At 36.6% G+C, this 16,275-nt stretch overlaps 1 protein-coding gene across 1 annotated transcript in view; it reads left to right on the top strand.

Moving 5' to 3' along the window:
- The first annotated feature begins 12,873 nt into the window (after positions 1–12,873).
- The window catches only part of LOC150076450 (voltage-dependent calcium channel gamma-7 subunit-like), a 305,179-nt gene continuing 301,777 nt past the window's right edge, over positions 12,874–16,275 (top strand). Inside the window, exon 1 of the mRNA XM_090387543.1 lies at positions 12,874–13,371. Coding sequence (XP_090243669.1) covers positions 13,164–13,371 — 208 coding nt within the window. The 5' untranslated portion in view covers positions 12,874–13,163. The remainder of the gene's footprint in view (positions 13,372–16,275) is intronic.

The following is a 16,275-nucleotide window of genomic DNA, read 5'->3' as shown; positions in this document are numbered from 1 at the left end:
AGCGGTTATTATAAGAGCCAATTTAGAAGAACAGTATATATGGAAGTATCTTTAGAAAAGGCATGCAGAGAAACAAAACGTCTATGATAAGACACTTTGTTAGATAGGTCATTAATTAATCTAACTACTTACCCTCTTTTGAACAGAGTCTAGAAGTCAGATTTTAGGAGCACCACCCCAGATGTGGGAACAATATTCCATGGTAAGGAGGATTTTAAATTTGTACAGAGTAACTGTTAGAAGAAAAGTAACGCCAGAAAGAAAGAAAACAGTTTTTTAGGTAGGTGCAGAAGAATCAATATTTTTGATGTGCTTACACCAAGAGAGATTAGAAGTCAGAATAATCCCTAATAGTTACCTCCCCCCCCCCCGAAACTCGGATATTTTGTCCAGTAAACCAGAAAATCGACCACAGAACACACGCAATTTACAGTATATACCAAGCAATATGACCTTAGTCACTGATGCTCCTAAAATAATAACAGCCGCTTAAATAGACATGTGATCTTGTCCAGAAATCTAAGTAACATCAAAGGTATGCATAAGAGCAGAAGAATCCTTTTTGGGAGATATAAGACAGGACTGAATTTTAGAATAATTGAAATTAAGTAAATTATCTTTGCCCCATTGGAGAATTACCTGGAAATCAGTAATTAGAGTATTTGTTGTGAATAATCGAGAAGTTTAAGCTGTTTTTGCAGAGCAAGGTTTCTCAAAGTTGAAGGTGGAATACGTGCTATCATCAGCACCGCTAATGATAGGATTTCTAATCAATGGAAGGTCATTAATATATAGAAGAAAAGAGTGAAAGAAAACTGAACCTTGAGGGGGGGACACCAGAATTATTGTAGACCAAGGGTTCTCAACTGGAGGGGGGATGGGGACCACAGATTGACAGACTCAAACTGTTGGAATATTGATCTTACTACAATTCTATAGATTGTACATGATCTACAGACATCACACTTTATTGGATGTCACATTAAATTAAAAATAAAGATAAATATTTCAATTTTTTTATCTGTGAATATATTCCATTTATAATTGACTTTTTCTTGTTTTTTTATGCATCGATTTTGGAGCCTTTTGAGTCAAACCATCTTGGAAAGGGGAATGACATTCTGACATATGGTGAAAAGGGTGCATGGGGGGGAAAAAGGTTGAGAACCAGTGGTGTCTACGTTAATCTTCCATCAGCCTCAGTGAATAGCCGTCAGAGAGAACTGGATACTGAAGTGCAGAAAAGTCTGCATTCTATAAAGTGGTAGCTTATTTAGAAGACCTCTGTACCAAACACGATCAAAAGCCTTTGAAATGTCAAGAGTAACCTTTTTTTTTGTTTATTTCAAACTTTTCGCTGAATTTGTCCATAGATTGGTAACATAAGCCAAAATATCACCAGTGGAGTGACTGATTGGAAGGTTTGAAGATGTTTCAGGAGTTGTCGGTTAATTGATTTCTCCATTAATTTAGAACAAGTTTTAAATTAATGGAGAAATCAATTAACAATGTTCATTTGCTTGTGATTTGTTTGTCGAAAGGACCTTTTCAATATAGCATCATGAACACTCGCTTACCTACATAAATCTGGCCTTCACAGAGTTTTGTATTCATCACATTGCATGACGCGGAGTTGGGGGAAATCCCCGGTGTCGCATTGCAATTAACACTGCATTTGTTTCTAAGTTCAATGGGACGATAAGTAGATGGGAACGATTTGCAATCCTCTTTTAGGAACTGGCTGGATATGAAAATAGTGAAATAAGAAAGTGTAAAAAGGCCACATAGAACAGGAGCACAGGTTTCGAGAAAAGTGTAGAAATGCCATCAGTACTTCGAGGTTTCTTGGCATAAAATTTGTTCTGATTTCCTAGAAACTTCCTGATCATAGGAAGAAATGAGTGGTGTACTGCGAATGGTAGGAGAGTTTACCAGGTCGTCAATAAAAGGGTTAAAAGAAAAAAGGATGCATTAAGGTCAATTTTATTTTAGGTGGAAACAACCATCAGGATGTAACAGGAGTGAGTGTACATATGGGCAAAATTTGCGACCAAATCACTTTGTAAAGAGATCAGAATGCTTGACTACCGTTTGGACAAAAAAGCAAGTTTTCTACTCGCGTATTCAAAATCTAGTAATGCTTATCGTTATGCTAGACAAATGAACAATCTGCGCTAGGTCAATAGTAATTGCAAAAGCCTCAGCATCTCGACCAGCTGGGTGCGTGTGATTAGAAAATTGAAGCTAGATAGAGTTATGAACATTAAGTTAACCAAGGAAAATTATCTCTATGTTAGGAAAGTTAGATTGGAGAAAGTTTCCATGAAAGGACGTAAACGATTTCCAGGTGTTTAGTGGAGTTGGGAAAAAGATAGAGGCAATAGATCAATTTGACCAAACGAGGTAGTGAGGTTTGAAGCCAGAGAAGATCGTAAAGAGGAAATTCTAAATTAAGTCTGTGACAGGGAATATCAGAGCGGATATGTACAAGCACCACCTTTTGAAGCGAAAGGAATAGTACAATGAATTATTAGAACTGAGATGAGCAGTGGTTGCATCAATCGATAATTGAGATCTCAAATGTAACAGCGATGAAGTCCAACTACTTTTACATTCTGTTCTAATGTCATTACTTTTCTTGTACTTTTCGTTCATTCACTTTCAGCCATTATAGAGGCCATAATAAAGGTTAAATAAATGCAACTTTACAATAGTCAGTCTATACTGAACATCCTAATATTCAAAAATGTTACAAAAACAAGTCCTGGAGATTTATTAGTCATAAATGCAAAAATTCGCAGGTAGTTAACCGACTGCGTCATTGAGATGGTAGAGAGTAAACAAATTTTTCCCTCTTCAATATCTAATTAGATTCCAACCCTCAATTATCTGCTAGATGGGGAGCAATAATTGCTTTGTTCTTTTGTTTAAGCACAGTGGACTGACCACGTATACGTAAAGAAAGAATATAGTAAAATTTTGGTATGTAAATGTATAACTGCGTTATCTGAAATCCGCAGTGTCGTGGGGTTACTCGATTCAAAACTGCTGAAATAAGTAATATAACTGTATATTCCACAGTTTCTCTCGCGCGTAGTGTGTGTGTGTGTGTGTGTGTGTTTGTATATATTAGAATTATAGAATAGTTTATCAGTTTGAGTGTGTTACAGAATTTCTTTGGCATCAAAAAAGTAACACGACGTTTATTTTACTGCACGCTTTCAACTAATCTCGCTGACTGTTTTCTCCTTAGTTTCATTATTTTCCCTCTTATTCTTCAATTTTTCCCATAACACGACAGGACCTTTACTGTCCTAATTGACGATATGATTTAATATGCGTGTTCCTCACCTTACTTTTAAGGTGTGGGCCTAAACGCATTACTCATTTCAGTATTTATTTTTTTAAAATAAATTTGTAGTTCAATATATCAGAATGACGTCTGGAAGGGAGACTCTCTTAAAGGCTTATCATTGCTGTCTGTCTGGCCTTTTGACTTGCGCCGACCAGTCTCCAATGGACCAGGTTGCTCATTGTATAGTTATCAGATTCACAACCTTCTTGAATTGGCGAGAAGTCTGGTGGAAACGACTTCTCCGTGCTGCTGCTATCCATCATGTTTCGACAGAACCATGAGTGCAACAGATTTTGTTAACATGCCCTCTATTGACCACCTACTGACGGGAAATGATGTCGACATTCTTCTCGACAAAGGCCAAGAGACCTTTTTTCTGCACCTTACGGAGCAAACCTAATTCTCTTCAAGACCAAATCTGATTTTAAACTACTGTGAGCATGGAGTTATTTTATATCTTGCAGCTGAAAGGGAGAAGACACTTAAAAGACGATTTCCTAAAGGAACAGGACTTCTCAGAAACTACTAAATCTATTGCTTTAGAAATTGTCCTGTTAAATGACTAACTATTGGAACTATGGAAGCTGACGAGAAAATAATTGATCTTGTAACTGGAACATTTCGCCAGGATTAACTGCACGTTTTAGTGTTACATAAGAGTATGTTTATTATTATTTTGGTAATTATTAAGGTATTATAATAAGATTAAAAAAGTGAGCTAGGGTTAAACTGTTACAGAGAACCGTAGATTTCTCAGAAGGAAAAACGTCTCTGAGGAATACAAAATTTATATTGATATACATTTGTGAAGAGTTTGATATGAATTTAATTTTCCATGTAAATCATTGTCTGCTTTACAAATTTATGCAATTTATATTGAACAATAAAAATCTTAGTGGACTAATTTTCTGGGATTTATCAATTTTTTTTTTTTATTAATCTAATCTTGGAAGTATTCCTGTTGTATCGGCTTCAGATCTCGACCATCTTAAAACGCATCTCATACAGTTTTATGATTGGTTGATATTTGCGTTTTGTTCCAAAGGAAACTCCATTGTGATGAGTCTTAGAATCAAACTGTATAAAACCTTGTAATATTCATCCTTTTCATTTGGGATTGACTTCCTGAAATTTACAGAATTTGTTTGTTCCAATTTCAGGCATTTGCAACTACTTTAATCAATAGACTATTCGGATTCCTAATTCCATAAGGAACCGTCTCCAGGCTATTTCAATTGCCTCCCTTAAGTTCTTTGTAAGTGGCTTGTTGGAGGTGAAACCATCTACTTTAAATTTCTTTATCTTATACCCTCAATACACCCCCACACGATTTCCTCCAGAGGTCAATACATAAGTCGTAATTCTTTCCATTGCAGTTTTATATGTAAAAATACTTCATAAATTCCCTATTCAAATTAGCTGTCTCTTAAAAAGAATCGAATCTCACAGATGTAAATAACAAATTTATTCTGCAAGAACTTAAACTTATTAAGTAGCACACATACTAATCAATATAATGTGAAGTTACTTTTAAAAGTGTTAACTTTCGTGATTTTAAGTATCCTTTGTTTACTTAGTATACTGTCGTAGATAATTTTAATCTAAATAAGTGTTTGTTTGCGCACAAGTCTTTCTCCATCATCAAATCACTTTACCTCACTACCGGATATTAATCGTTACATTAACTGACACGAACACTGCGATAAAGAAATAAATCTGAATGCAAAACATTTATCTAATTCCCTTTTTGAGTCTAAAATTTTATTTTGTAGCTTTCTGTTGATATAAATTTCGCTGTGCGCTTAGAATATGTCAGAAGAAAAACTTCCTTTCAGTGGCATTTTTATTTACTGTCTGATGGAAACGAATAAAAGGAGTATTCGTAACCCATGTTTCCTATGTTTGAAAATTTCTCGATGCCTTTCCCGATTATTGCAACAGTTTTCAACCAAAGAAATCCCTTATTCGTATATTGTAATTTGAGATTCACTAGTTTACTTTCTTCAAGGATATCTTTGATATAACGTGGAAATAAAGTTTAATTTTTTATGAGTTCACTTCAAAGACAGACCAGTGAACGAATAATAAGAGGAGCAGTTAAAAAACCCTATAAATTCCTCCCGTCATCGACGGGACTCAACTCGTGTCTATTCCACCCGGTGTTGTGAGAGCACAGCGATTCTACCAACTGTACTATTCACGAGGGCATACTCGGATGCATTGTGCCAAGAAAAGACACAATGACCTGTAGTATTGACTTCTATGTATTCAAATTCTGATCGCATTTCGACTCGAAAAGTAACTTTGGAAAGTCTCACTCTCTTTCGGTCTTCCTGGATGTTTGTCTGACTGAAGTAGCGGGGTTGTTTTTCTTTCCTGTAGCCTGCATCAGTGCTTTATTCTTCGCTGCTATCAAAGTGGAAATATGTGAGAACAAAGCTGGAAGCTAGCATGTTAGTCTTCTGCAGACAACTAAAACACCAAGCTATGCAAGTGGTAGTTTAATGCGAATCCATTATTTATTATCGGTCTCAAGGGTTAGACACTTTATCATTTTACTTTATAATAAGCTAGAACTGCGTGTGTCAAAGTCATGCATCCTCTCTGCATGCCATTGTGCATTCACTGCTGAAGACGTTACGCAGTCACATACTTATTGAACTGCTGGAAGCGTCCTCTGAAAACCATGTGACGCTGTCATTTATTAGCTGACTCATACGGGCAACCGACAGAATTTCATTCCAGACTTTCCGCTATTCATATATCGTAAAATTAAAAGTTCTTCGTGGTGACCGACTCACTACTCCACATTGTCGAACAGAATTTGATTATTCCTACAACAGCTTTTAGTCTATTTCCAAAATAGACTACTCGGAGAAATGAATTTCGAAATGAGGTCTTCCAGATCATACACACGAGGGGTATTTCAAAGTAATGATACCGAGAGTTCAGAGAAGAAAACTAAATAATACGAAACTTGCTTTTAATAAGCCTTCTAACTTTTTGTTCTCAACAAGGACCCCACCTTTCAAATACAGATTCGAAGGCTGCTTTAGAGTTATTTGGATGTTATCAAACATTTCCATTATTAAACTCGTCGTAAGACCCAGATGCACGTCGAGATGTCTTGATCTCAGGAATCAGAAAGAAATCGTCAGGAGTGAAAAATAATGAACAAGATGGATGGGCCATCATTTCAATGACCATCGGAGCTGCATAAGATATCCTACAATGTTCATCTTGTCTGCAAACTGAATAACTAATTCTGTCCTACTTGATCGTTTGATCCATTTCCTTTGATTTCTTCTTTGTGGGACAGCATCTCTCCCAGAGAGTTAGTCTTCTATTTATTTCCGAAGTTACTTATTTTACTTAAACTTGTTTTTGCTTCGAAAATTGAAAAACTTGCTTTGAAAATTTATTTAAAAGCTTCCTTTCTCGTGGTCTGCTGTTCACTGGATATTTTTCCAGACGAACAAAGTTTTTTTTAAATGACAATTCATTCCTGGAATTTCAATGTCATCCCAAGTCCGATTAGCATGTGTAGCTGTTCCCAAATTTAAACTGAGTGGGCGATTAAGAGTGAAATAACACATTTTATAGTGTATTTTTCTTTGTTTATTCCTCCTTCCAGCATGCCTCCCAAAACTCAATCCTGGAAATTCTGCCGCCACCACTACTGATAAACCTTTTTGAAAATTCTGGTGTGGTCTAACAACTATTGATAAGAGCATACTTGTGTTTAATAACAAATTAGAAAAAAGCATCTCTCACCATCATGTACACGCACAAGGCTTACGTGCTAATAGTGAATTAACGGTGTAATTACCGGAGTTAAAAAATAAGGTAGTAATAAATGCAGAAAAATGTCTTGATCAATCCGTTTCATTTAAATATAAAACAATTTTCTTTCTGAAGATTTTTTCCACAACACTCACGCAGACGTAACGAAACAAATAAGAACAAATTTATTTTTTTAAGTTTATATCAATATACCTACTGAATATGGGTCCTTGAGGCTTATCACAGATATTCACTCAGTTATGACAGGGTAGGACTTTACCTGGCAGTCTAAAACACTGATGGTCCCGAGATTTTAGGTGGAACTTGAGTCATGTTGACCAAATTTCGGCCAGGTCCGGTCGTTCTGCCACAACCACATCCTCTATTTCCATCTTAAAGATTGAGACTGTTAGTAATTCTGGGTATAAATCTTATGTGCAAGTCCTGAAATACGGCACTAGTATACTGGACGTTCATACCTAGGTGGTGAACCAACGTCAGCAGGGATCGGGGTGCAGGGTACACACAACACAGGAATGCGGCCCTTCTGTATTAACAGGCAACAATGTGGTAGATGGCTCACCAACTGGTACAATTCCACCACTTTGCTAGTTGGAGGATTGAAGTGGTGAAATGTTTAGTCTCCAGAGTAAAGCTCCGGCAGCCCCCACCTCTTCCTTCATGCAGTATCATTGATGGCCTTTGAGATTATGCCCATCGTAATGGCCAGATCCAACCTTCCTAACATTTCGAAGGTGCAGCTTGAAAACCGTTTGCAGGGTCGGACACTAGAGCCCACCGAACCGACCCTTTTGCTAATTCTCTAGGAGACGTCCATATCAGCTAGTGTATAATATCGCTGCTTCTAGTCCTCGTGGGTAGCAATGGCACCGGGTGGAAAAGACCCGAGTCCCAGTCCTGTCAATGAGCGAAGAAATTTTATGGGCCTTTATCACAACGTAGCTGTGTTAGTCGTTTCAGGCGAGGACAGCACGGCTTTTTCTTCGAGAAATTCAGGTTTTTCGTACAGCAAACAAAAAATCAACCACCGAACACGCAATTTTGAGACCATATACATGGAGCAATGTGGGCTTAGTTGTTGATGCTCCTTAAACATTACTACAACAATTCTGCCTCGTCTCTGTAGACGGACTGCAAGGAGTCCGAGCAGTGTATGTGCTGGAGGCATTATCGAGGCTACATTGTCAAGGAGCTGGCCACGTTCTTGTTGTGTATACGCCATATTTAAAACTTTCATTACTTCGTACAATATGTCTCCCCTAAATTTTCTTTACTACCGAATACATCATGAATAGTCAAATTAATAGAACTTATCTGTCAAAAGATCTAAACCTCCCAAACAGTTCCTCATTCGTTTGACAAATATACGTGGTCTGTTTCAATCTGAATTATGTCAGTTTTCATTTACAATCTGCCAAGCTTTACTTTCTTTTTCTGACAATCTCAATTATCGGTTGATTCTACTGTTTATTTCAGCTGTTCTAATCATTCGCTGGATAATTCCTTTCACTTCAAAGGTGGTACTTGTGCATATGTCCGCTGTGATATTCTCTGTCAGAGACTTAGTCATTTGGCATCTCCTTTTCGATTTTCTCTGGCTCAAAAGGCATCAGACCTTCCAAGATGGCCCTAAGACGGTCAAAAGTTGGTTGAAATACGGATGTTATATGACAATATAAAGTTGACTATGGATGCTTAATAATGTCATTGTGATATAAAGTTACGAAAAAGTTAAGAGTAAAAAAACAAGTTGGGTTAAAAAATCTCTGTACCCCATTCTGCCGAATTCATCAGTTGCCTCCATCATTTTGCCAGTTTCACTAATCACTTAACTCTTCAATTTTCACTCTTTAAAGCCCAACTTTCTCCAGTCTAAATTTCCTAAGAGTGAGATCAGTTTTCTTAGTGGTTTGGTTCTAATGTTTACAGCTGTTCATATACCAGAATACTAGACAATCCTAACCATACAGTCAATACTCTTGATCTTTTTTTCTCACGAACAACTGTTCCAAGTACATGATCGAGGTGAGTGGTTCTTTACGCACCTTAATTCACAACTTAGTGATGATCTCTTCTCTAATGGAGGCTTTTGAAAGCGGCGTGGTTATTTTACATTACAATAATGCAAAATGGGATGATCTGCGAGATTCCTGTTCTTTTCCTTGGTTGGATTGTTTTACATCTTCTGATGTGAAACAAAAAATCAACCACAGAAAATAAAGTTCGTTGGAAGGTGATGAATTCACTTCATTGAATAATATTCGGAATGGTGCAGTTATTTCATACTGAAATAACTGTCGTAAATATTGTTTTTAAGTATGAACATGACGAAGTTTATATTGCGAAAAAATTGAGCTTGAACAGTTTTCAAAAGCAATTGTCATAATGTCGATCTTTCCAGAAAATATTTTTATTTTGTAAAATCGTTAGATGAGCATATTTATGTCGCTACCATTTGAAAATAAGTTATGATATTGGTTTATCTGTAAAATACTATGAATGGAAGATTTTAAAATAGCATTTTTGTTATACACACGTGGCTGGTTGCTTGGTAAGAGCACTACAATAAGTGCTGAATACTAACTGATGATAACACAGATAGCATTCATTCTAGAATCTCTTCCAAGCTCTCAATATGTAAATGACATGTGACAATCTTTGTTTCTTATCTCTTAAAATTAGCGTCCATTAACAAGTCCTGAGAAGGACTTGTTAATGCTACAGCTATTTAGATCTGTTTTTGATTCGTGCACAGATATTTGTCTTAAATAGTGGTTGCCTATCGTATTTTAGAATACCCAGTTTTAATTCACCATCTGTTTTTAGAACTCAGTTTAGCCGATTGGTGTAAGGAAAACCTATAAAAAAAAAACGAATCTTAATATTTAAATCAACTCATAGTTTTACTTAGCAATTCAGTCAGTGCTATGCTTACACGACAAATGATCCAGATCGATACTGACATGCTGTTTTCGTATAGTAACTGGGACACGTGTATACTTTGAGTTCATTCGGAAAACAGCGTGATGACATGGATATCCGAAACATATTTTGAAAGATGGATTATTGTTATGTTTCATTGCGAAGTAATTGACTGAAATCGCATCGTGGAACACTCGTTCGTCTCCAAGTATGATCCATTTTTATATCGTATGATTACGGTTATTTGGAACTTCGCATTTGTCAGAAAATATCTTTTCTACTCCAGAAATTTGACTACTTGTATAGATTGACCATGACTAAGAATGCCAATGCGTTTCAACTCGTTCTAGACAGAAGCTTCGTGACTTAGATAGCCCACTTTATGATATTATCAATGTCAGAAGTAACTTTCTTTTTCTGAAATATGGGTAGTTTTTATCAGAGTAGATCGAAGGGTTTTTTATAGCCATAGAGGAACACTGAATGAAAATGGAAAATGTACACAGCTGAAAATGACAAGCCGAATATGTTACATAATGTATAGCGAACTTTACCGAATATTGTTTCTGGCGAATGTCTTTCCGTTAGCTCTGCTGCACACTTTCACCAGATATTTCTAAATAGTATATCTACTTAGGAATATCTGGTGGAAATAGAAAGAGAAAATAAACTTTGGTCTTGCTCTCTTTTGATGGTAAAATCCTAGACGACTTTCTTTAAACTCTTTGTCCTCTCGTGGACAGAATAGTGGTTAGTGGTTCAATTTGCGTATGATGCGTGGTAGGCCCAGTTACTAATCCTGTAAATTCTTACCATTTCGACACTTTCCTAGGTAGTCTATTTTGGGATGAAAAACCCGACTTTTCGGGAAATGAAACTTGGGATTTTTTTCCATCAAAACGAGCAAACAGGCGAGACAATTCGCAAGATTTACAAATATATTACACCGACATATCAGACCCTTGGTTTCTTTGACAAAGAAAACCAAAGGTGTTAAACTTTCATACGACATTCAAGACTCGTTTGTACAGGGATTAGAAGGTAAATTGGATATCGCAGTATTAAAGTTTGCTGTAAGAATTATGTGCCATAGATATTACAATGATATTCAGGAATGTTAAAGTATTTTTGAGAGCATCACTATAGAATATTTCGCTGTCAGGTTTTAAATAGTTTTTCTATTACAATAATAAAAGACTTTAAGTGTGTTTAAAGTAACAGAACTACTTCGCAATTCACGACAGTTTTACTTCAATTTGGCGTTAAACTAATTAATCCTATCTTTAAAAAAAAAGTATTCGAGTTTATATTTGATTTATTAAATAAAATTCTAGTAATATTGTTTCTCGCATACATTTACGCTGGTAAACGTAATTAGTTCTAACAAAGAATAATCTAAACTGATTAGACTGTAACAAGTAGGAAAAGAAATATTTGAATGTCGTAAAGTAAATTGAATAGACTAATGGCAAAAATTATAAAATAATCGAGCATCTAACAGACTGTAAAATACTATTATTTAATTTATCACAATATCGAAGACTCTTTTTCACCTCAAAGAAACGAATTTGTTTTACATATTGTTTGAAAAATTACCGGATAATAAATTTACACATTCATAATTATGTGATATAAAGTTACGAAATGTGCCTTTGATGCCTTTGCAAATGTACTTTCGACTTAAATTGCATTTATCGAAATGAAGCCCGGATTCCATTAAAAATTAAAGAGCGATTGGCTAATCCAGAAATTCGTGAATTATCACGGGTTTTAAAGTATAATTTCAACAATCTAAAGTTTTTGACCATTCGCTTTTATTGAAGTGTTACTAGAACAGCAATCCGTAGTCTTAATATGCTTTAGAAATGTTTTCTTTCACGCTTAGATTTCGACTATAAATATGAAAGCGTCCAAAGAGGTTTAAATGCATCCGCACTAGAGAAGCAACCAGGAAAAATAATTATTCTCGATTTCCACATGAAAAAGTTTGAAGAATGTTTTCACGACGTCCAAGATCAGAAAAGCTAAGCGAAATGTTTGCAAATAGATCTGCCGAGCAGCAAACCCCTATTTTAATAGCGTTCAGCCCATCACAGTTGTGACCCACATTAGCCTCTCGAAAGCTGGCGAACGCCATCAGCCAACAGGTTTTGATGAATATGCAAGTATTCTCTGCGTAACACCGTTAATATATTTCTCCTCCGACTCCGGACGGATTTTGCGGCTTACAGAGAGTGACAAGAAGGTCAACAGAGTAGAATGCAAAAGGTGATGAAATGTTGGATACAGGTGATGGGGAGAGGACGGAGGAAGAAAGGACACCACGCATGTTTATTGCACATCCTTCTCTCGCCCACCACCCCTATCTATCGGATCACATCGGAACGGCTGGCTGGGCTGCTGCCGACGTCGCTGCATCCCCGCATCCGTCGTCTGCATCGGCGGAGTTGCCGGTCGTTAGGGTGCGCATATTCCTCGGTCTCTTCCCATCAGTGTGTGTGCGTGTGCGTGCGTCCTCGCGTTCCGGATGAAGTGCGGCCTCGGGGCCCGTTCGGTCGCCATCAAGCGGTCCACGGGTGGCCGGAGACGAGGTCACTCGTCGCCGGGGATTACGTGGAATACTAGGCATAGTCGCCTGTGACAGGCGGTGACGGACACCTCATGAACGGAAGCTTCGGTAGCCATTCAGCGACTGAGGTCTTTAGTACTGTGCGTTGCGATACCTGGAAGCTAGGCCTTGTGGCCGTCTATGTGTGCTAGACCAGGTGTTGAATTGACATTGAAGGGCATTCGTACTTGTGAGGCGAATGGATGAGGTTTCTCCCAATACTCGCATCACCACTTGCTGGCTGTCGAGAGATGGGGATGTTTATGCGTCACAAGTGTCCCTACGCCTCTGTGTTCCGTGTGGGTCCAAAGTGGTGGTGTTAGGCCTGAGTGGGCAGGTACCCTCCATGAGGAGGGAGAATCCGTGGCACTGCCTTTTCTCTTTCTCCTCTTCCTCCTTGGCCGTTTTGTGTCGTGATCAGGGGCCCGTGATCGTCATCACCTGTAATTTGGATTCTTCCATCGCTGCCACATCATGCTCAAGGCCTCCCTTCTCGTGCTACGAGTCCTTACGCTACTCGCTGCCTCTATCGCGTTGGTGGCACAGGGTATTGCCATCAGCTCTAACTGCTGGCTGCACAGCGAGGAACTGATGCAAAATCCCAGGTATAATGGTACTGGCGAAAGGGAGTATCTGTCAAAGTTCACCACCTCGGGGTTATGGAGACTCTGCTTCAACGACCGTACGTAATATTTTCATTTCTTCATCCTTTCTTTAGTTTTAGTGTTCGCATATTTCTTAGATGTTAGATATTTGTTTACGCAGGCGTCTGCTAAAGCCCGAGCGAAGAGACGGAGGCGTCTGAGACGACTATTGAAGACAAAGTACTACGCTCGGCATTCGTACTCACACACCACACCTACCCACTATTCGTCATACTGCAGCTTAACGCGTATAGTGTTTTCCAATATGGCGGAGAATTATATTCTGTTTTCAATGGGATGATAGACATTGATTGTGTACGTTAGCAGGTATTTGTGTACAGCGATTAACTTTCAGTTTCCTTGGAGGTAAACTTGAAACTATGAAGTAGGTAATCTTCTAGAGTGAACTGAGAGGAAAAGGACCTGTGGCTTAAATAAATACTCAGGGTTTCTTATAGATCCGTTCCAGAAATCTGAATCTTTTGTGAATAGTTCTTCGTAGAATATTTATGTGGAAGTTGACTAAACTTCAGCGAAAATAATCGTATTCGATAAACAGCAATTTCTCATTAGAAATAGTTTCTCTGTTTAAAAATATAGGATGTAGTATGACTTTTCAGTAAATATAGAAAGTATCCTATAAGATACTACGAGTTAGAGAGGGGGAGAATGAATCGGTGAAAACGAATTAGGTTTCCCTAAACATTATTTAAATGTTTCCAATATTTTTATTTGCGGGAGGTGACTTACTAATGCTTATAAATCCATTTCAGAGAAAATGTAATAGGAATATATATAATTTATTAGAAAATAAGCCTTGGATGTGGACTTATTTCCAATTAATGTCTGCCAACATTTCAATAATTTAAGTTATTAAAATAATTCAATAGCTAAATTAAAAATACGTTAAATTTAGCTTATAGTTTGGGAAATGTATTAATGTCTGTCTGAAAAAGTTTATATGCGCCGTATATTTATTACAAAATGCTTTTTAACTACAAAAAAGCATTTTGTAGTTAAATGGCAAAAATCGATGAAGATAGTGAAATATTGCTGATTTTAAACATTTAGCATATATAATAAATAAAAGATTAATATCATAATGTACGTTAGCTAAATATTACGTTTAGTTAGTTATTTTAAAATTAAGATAAAACAAATGAATTAGTTGTAACAGAAAATAAGAACAGTATACATTCAGCGACAAATTTTAATGACTAAAAATGGAGCTTTCAGAGTAAACGGACCCTTTCTTCAGCATTATAACGTATACAGATTCTAACAATCTGTATACGTTATTAAAACTAATTCATTTATGAATTAATTAGTTTTAGTTATGTTAAATTAAATCGTGAAAGGCATCGGTCCGTATAACACATCATTGAAGATTTAACATTATTGAAAAGAATCCAGAACGGTTTAAAATATGTACTTTATTCAGTTATCAGAGTTAAAAATGACTTCTTTAAAAGCATTTACTCTCACTTGGCATATTTTGTTTAATTTTAACCTCACCAGGGAGATTATATAATGGCTATTTTTTATTTCTGAAGCTTCAAAGAATGTCACCTGTTAAAAATACTTCGACTGATGAGGAACACTGTTGGTGTATTCAAAAAGTATAATTAACTGAAGAACAGAGTAGTTAAACTTTTTTTTACTATGTCAAGGACTTCCATCCATTTCATATAATTAGATTAGCAACAGAGCCGCTTTTAACATCCTTTTTCATTGATTATATCACTTACATTCTGAACATAGGGCTCCACCTCTGACATACTAAAATGCCTCAATTTTTAAGCGTGGTGTATCACGCCCATTTATTTATTTTAATGGATTCTCGTAATTGAAGTATCATTTTTATTTCTTAATAATTAGTCACTGTATTTATTTGTGTAAAAGTGGGAAAAAACAATATAAAGTAAACAGCAAAACGCACTATAAAGCTTTTAAATACTTAACCGGTTTAATTTTTGCAGCAGCTGTTCTAATAGGATTAAGGGCACAATGGGAGGGAGAGGACGCGAACCACCTTACTATAAATGCTAATCAGTAAATATTAAGGTCAAAACATCGGTTGCCAAATAAGTTTTAGCACTTCTGTACTATGAGAAAAAATCTACAAAACTCAGAATTGAAGCATTTTAAATAAAGCAGGTGAAGTGGATCACTTACATTCTGTGACTTGAGTGACGACAAGGAAGTCAATGACTTCGATTGACTTGTACAGAGAGTATTTCAACGTAGAAAGAAGCTTAAATCAAAAGGCTTGGGCAAACACATATTGACCAATGAAGAACAGTTTATCTATTTTCCATGATTGTAGAAAATAAAATACAATACAGAAAATCATTTAACAATTCAATATTCGTGTCACCAAAGTTTCAGCAATCACGTTGCAGCTATTGGGAAAATTTTGTAGTGCATACTAAGTCTTGCCGAAAGAGAGCTGTGTGGCTTATCCTCCCAGAAATTAGGAGTTTTTCTTCCCGAAACAAACTGATCACAGAATACGAGCAATTTACAAACACCATATAGTAAAAATTGCGCATGTTCTAAAAACATAACCAAGCAATTAGTTTTCTTTAGAATAAAATTTGACAGTTTTTCTGGTTGTATATATTACACAACATTTAGAACTAAGACAATAAGGGCCAGTATATTGCCTTTAAACTGCTAAATTTTTTTATTCTGTAATCAATATAATATGCTTGTTTGCCAGGATAAAATACCCAATAACAGATTTCAAACCATTGAACCATCGCTCGAGACTATTTCTGCCAAGACACGCAGAACGCCAAAAACTTCTTTTATCCAGATGGAATTCAAACTCGGGGTTTTCTAATCTTTTGTAAGAATGCGATTGTTGTAGCCACTTTAGTAGTCACGAAGACCGAATATAGTCAGACCCAGAGTTCACGTAAAGTAACAGTATTTTATTT

This window comes from Mastigoproctus giganteus, chromosome 13 (genome assembly GCF_048544385.1).
Source record: "Mastigoproctus giganteus isolate SK-2022 chromosome 13, ASM4854438v1, whole genome shotgun sequence".
Classification (NCBI taxonomy): domain Eukaryota; kingdom Metazoa; phylum Arthropoda; class Arachnida; order Uropygi; family Thelyphonidae; genus Mastigoproctus; species Mastigoproctus giganteus.
Note: the sequence above shows the minus strand (reverse complement) of the source record. Positions and strands in the feature narration are given on the sequence as shown.